This window comes from Solea solea, chromosome 1, assembly GCF_958295425.1.
Source record: "Solea solea chromosome 1, fSolSol10.1, whole genome shotgun sequence".
NCBI lineage: Eukaryota > Metazoa > Chordata > Actinopteri > Pleuronectiformes > Soleidae > Solea > Solea solea.
This window is the reverse complement of record NC_081134.1, coordinates 5,869,440-5,873,550: the sequence shown is the minus strand read 5'-3', so window position 1 is coordinate 5,873,550 and position 4,111 is coordinate 5,869,440. Positions and strand designations below refer to the sequence as shown.

Here is a 4,111-nt window from a genome sequence, read left to right as displayed (position 1 = left end):
GTCGGCAGCCAACCAACCCGTGGACGCTTTCCACAGCAATCTGAGCAGCCTCGTGAGAGACTGACAGTCCTGCTCTGTTGTGGGGTGTAAGAAGGGAGCCCACGAAATCCAACCAGGACCAGGCGACAGAACAAAATGGCTGCCATAACTATAGACCCGGTGGAGCAGCCTCGGATGTACCAACAGACCCTCCTTCAGGATGGACTGTGCGACCTTTTGGAGAACGAAAAGTTTGTGGATTGTGTCCTCAAAATCCAGGACAAGGAGTTCCCCTGCCATCGCCTGGTTTTGGCAGCCAGCAGCCCCTTCTTCAAGGCCATGTTCTTGTCTGAGCTGGAAGAGAGTAAGAGGCGTGAGATTGTACTCAAAGATGTGGATCCAGGTGTCATGGGGATGATCCTGCGTTACTTGTACACCTCCGACATTACACTGACAGAACAGAATGTCCAGGATATTTTCATGGTCGCTAACATGTACCAGATCCCCTCCATCTTCTCAGTATGTGTGTCCTACCTTCAAGAGAAGCTGGTGCTGGGAAACTGCTTGGCTATCTTCCGATTGGGGCAGCTGCTGGATTGTCCCAGGCTCACCCTGAGTGCTAGAGAGTTCCTCTGTGAACGTTTCCAGGTTGTTGTCAGGGACCCAGACTTCTCGCAGCTGGGCCCAAGTGAGCTGGCCATTATCATCACATCAGATTCTCTCAATGTTGACCGGGAGGAAGTAGTGTTTGAATCTCTGATGGACTGGGTCAAGCATGATGAGACTAACCGACTTAAGGACCTGCCAGAGCTGTTGCACTGCATCCGTTTTAGGCTCATGTCGTTGGATTACTTTAAAGAAAAAGTTGAGCGCCACCAGTACATTCGTTTCAGCCAGGAGATTAAAAAGGACCTGGATCTTGTCAGCGATGCTCACAGAGGGCGTCTCCCAAAGCCCAGGAGACTCAGTAGTGACGGGGCAAAGGGGAGAGAAGGAAATGAAGATGAGGAGGAGGATGATAAGGAAGGGTACCTGCCGGGTATACTCAACAACAACCCACGGTTTGGGATGTTTGAGATGGACCTGTTACTAATGATCAATGACACAGGGACTGTGGCCTACGATCCAGTAGGGAATGAATGTTTTGTGGCGTCCGAATCAACAGATATTCCCAAAAACCACTGCAGTCTGGTCACCAAGCAGAACCAGGTGTTTGTCGTTGGAGGACTTCTCTACAATGAGGAGGACAAAGATGAGCCCTTCAGTTCCTACTTCCTACAGGTAGCGTATCAGTCATAAAGTCAGCCATTAGCTCTAATCTTAAAATGTGTTGTTTCTTTTCTTACTACAGCCTCTATAAACTCCTTAAAAACTGACTTCCACATGTGTCTACAAAATGCTGGTTCCTTGAAAGTTTCACTACTTTTTGTCTTCCCCTAGTTTGACCCAGCGAGTTCAGAATGGTTAGGGATGCCGTCACAGCCCAACCCTCGCTGCCTGTTTGGACTGACAGATGCGGAAAACTCCATCTTTGTTGTGGGAGGAAAGGAACTGAAGGACGGCGAGCACGTCCTGGATTCAGTCATGATCTATGACAGACAGTAAGCACCGATTCAATGAAGAGCTTTAGTCCACTGTGTAGCCACAATCTAATCAAGCCTCACTTTGCTATTTTGAAATAGTCAGTAATGTCCGTTGTTATTTGTTCTCAGGTCATTCAAATGGGGGGAATCCGATCCTCTGCCATATCGGGTATATGGCCACGGGACTGTATCACACAATGGTCTCATCTATGTTATTGGAGGGAAGTCTGAGAGCAAGTACGTCAAAATCTATAACTTAAAGTTCAATTATCACTACAGATCAGGTGGTAAGTAAGAATTCACCATTCAGTCATATACAGGACACCTAATTCACCTAAGTGACCGACTTGGTGGTCTCCTGATTGATAAGATTAGAAGTGTTGTGTGTGTTCAGAGATGGTCATGTTTATGTTATTGTCTACATAGTTGCTGCCATGTGTTAACCTGATTATATATTTGCTTTAATATGAAGTTGAACTGGGGTACCTAATAAAGTGACTGGTGGGTGTACATGTAAAATATATGCAGTCTATCCCAATGTAAAACATATAATACAATAAGCAGTGCTCCTTTATCAAACCGTGTCAAATGTTTTTTATTTCACCAGAGACAGGTTTTAAAAAAGAGAGATCCTGACTTCTGGTCATACATTTGGTGAAATATGATTTCTTTTTAAACTCAGCAGATTGCCCCTTTAACACACTGTATCCCATGCTTTCCTACGCAGAAAATGTATGAGAAGAGTTTGTGTCTACAATCCTACTAAGTTTGAGTGGAAGGACCTGGCTCCTCTGAAGACGGCCCGCTCTCTGTTTGGTGTCACCGTCCACAAAGACCAGATCTTCGTGGCAACGGGAGTCAAAGACACAGGCCTCACCTGCTCTGTGGAGGTCTATGACATTGCCACCAACAAGTGAGATAACTGTTTTTTTTAATTTTTTTTTTATATGACTCACTTTATCTCATCATTATGAGGTGCATCTGTCAGTGAAATGACTCACTGGCCGTGAATAACAGATCATTAGGTCATAAAATAGCACTCAATCTGCCGCTGTGGGTGTCACATGGCAATAATGCTGCTTATTTTAACGCCATCATCACTTCTCCCGTATGTGTGCTTGTTGTCCTGTTGTGCTCCAGGTGGTCTGAGTTTACAGAGTTCCCTCAGGAGCGCAGCTCCCTCAATCTAATCTCTTTGGGAGGCTTCTTGTATGCTGTGGGGGGCTTTGCCATGGTGCCCAGTGAAACCAGTGAGGAGCCCGTGCCCACAGAGATGACTGACATCTGGAGGTAACAGTCTCATCAATCACTGCATTCAATCACTGTATCTGCATTAGTATTGGACAACAACAACCATTGAGTCATCCGTAATGGTCTCTTCATTATAGTGTGCTATGAAATATTATGTATTATATATATGCTAAATGTCGCATTTGAATGCTGAATTAGGATCCTGGCCCTTCAGTTGCTCATTGTTAAACATTCCCTTGATTTATTTTTGTTATTATGTATATTTTTTATATCAGGGTGATACCAGGGTAATTTTGATTTTTAAATGTGAAACAACAAGACAGCACATATATATATACATATATGTATATATATATATATATATATGAAGTGCATAAAAATACAATCATCTTCTGCTTGAGAAATGTTTGTTTTAAAAACTGATTTACAACTTTGGTAGGAGGAACTAGTTTCAGACTAAAAACAAGCAAACGTTGTAGGAGACAGTTGGAATTAAACCAGACAGAACACATTTTTAATAATGGCCGCATGCCAATTAGTTGCTCCAGTTCCAGGGTGCTGGTATTGTGCATGTTGTTTATCTCTCACAGTGCTGGCTGGGCACATTGAAAAAAATTCAAATTTCTGTAATAAAAATAGTATTGTAAATAATAATTTGTATCAACAGCGGTGACAACAATAACCCTGCACTCCAAAACCTTTATATTATGTCATTAGAGTGACAACCATTAACGTATTTTTACCTTTTTCCACAGATATGATGAGCCAGAGAAGATTTGGAATGGGATTTTGCGAGAGATCATTTATGCAGAAGGCTCCACTGTCCTTCCGGTTCGCCTCAACACTCTGCGTCTCACTAAGTTATAACTGAGAGGTTGAACTGTAACTGCCATGTGATTGATGTTGTGACATAAGCATTGAAGTAAGCGAGTGCACTCATTAAGGATATTTCCCAAAGTGATCTGAGGGTACAGATTGTGTCAGGGCAATGATTGTTTTTTTGTTTTTGTTTTTTTTGTATAAAATCAGCATTGAGTTGTTTTATGTCATGATTTACAGCAGGGGGAGACAGATGCATGTCTGAGTTGTTCTGCAGAAAAAGGGACAGGTCAGAACATCACACCAAATGTCTTTTATGAAAACCTGTTGATTTGTACATCTGGTGTTTTTTTTTTTGTTATATTGTGTCAGAATTTTTTTCTTTATTTTGCTTTATTTAAACAGAAATAAAGATGCATCAAGTCTGCCGCTGTCAGTCACAACTCTCACTTCCGTTTGTAACGACACAAAAGGCTGCG

The 4,111-nt window shown here is 42.7% G+C and overlaps 1 protein-coding gene across 1 annotated transcript; it reads left to right on the top strand.

The window, feature by feature from the left end:
* klhl40a (kelch-like family member 40a) lies at positions 1-4,059 on the top strand. Its single transcript, XM_058636889.1, has 6 exons — positions 1-1,260; positions 1,420-1,580; positions 1,692-1,799; positions 2,290-2,475; positions 2,703-2,852; positions 3,569-4,059. Exons 1-6 carry the CDS (start codon positions 136-138, stop codon positions 3,678-3,680), a joined length of 1,842 nt encoding a protein of 613 aa, XP_058492872.1. The 5' UTR covers positions 1-135; the 3' UTR covers positions 3,681-4,059.
* The last annotated feature ends 52 nt before the right edge of the window (positions 4,060-4,111 follow it).

What these genes read in the sequence shown, in the direction of transcription:
- klhl40a (XM_058636889.1), top strand. Translation starts at nt 136, where the DNA reads ATGGCTGCCATAACTATAGACCCGGTGGAGCAGCCTCGGATGTACCAA. An exon ending in GGAGGGAAGTCTGAGAGCAA is followed by an intron (nt 1,800 to 2,289) that starts GTACGTCAAAAT and finishes TTTCCTACGCAG; the next exon opens with AAAATGTATGAGAAGAGTTT. An exon ending in TATGACATTGCCACCAACAA is followed by an intron (nt 2,476 to 2,702) that starts GTGAGATAACTG and finishes GTTGTGCTCCAG; the next exon opens with GTGGTCTGAGTTTACAGAGT.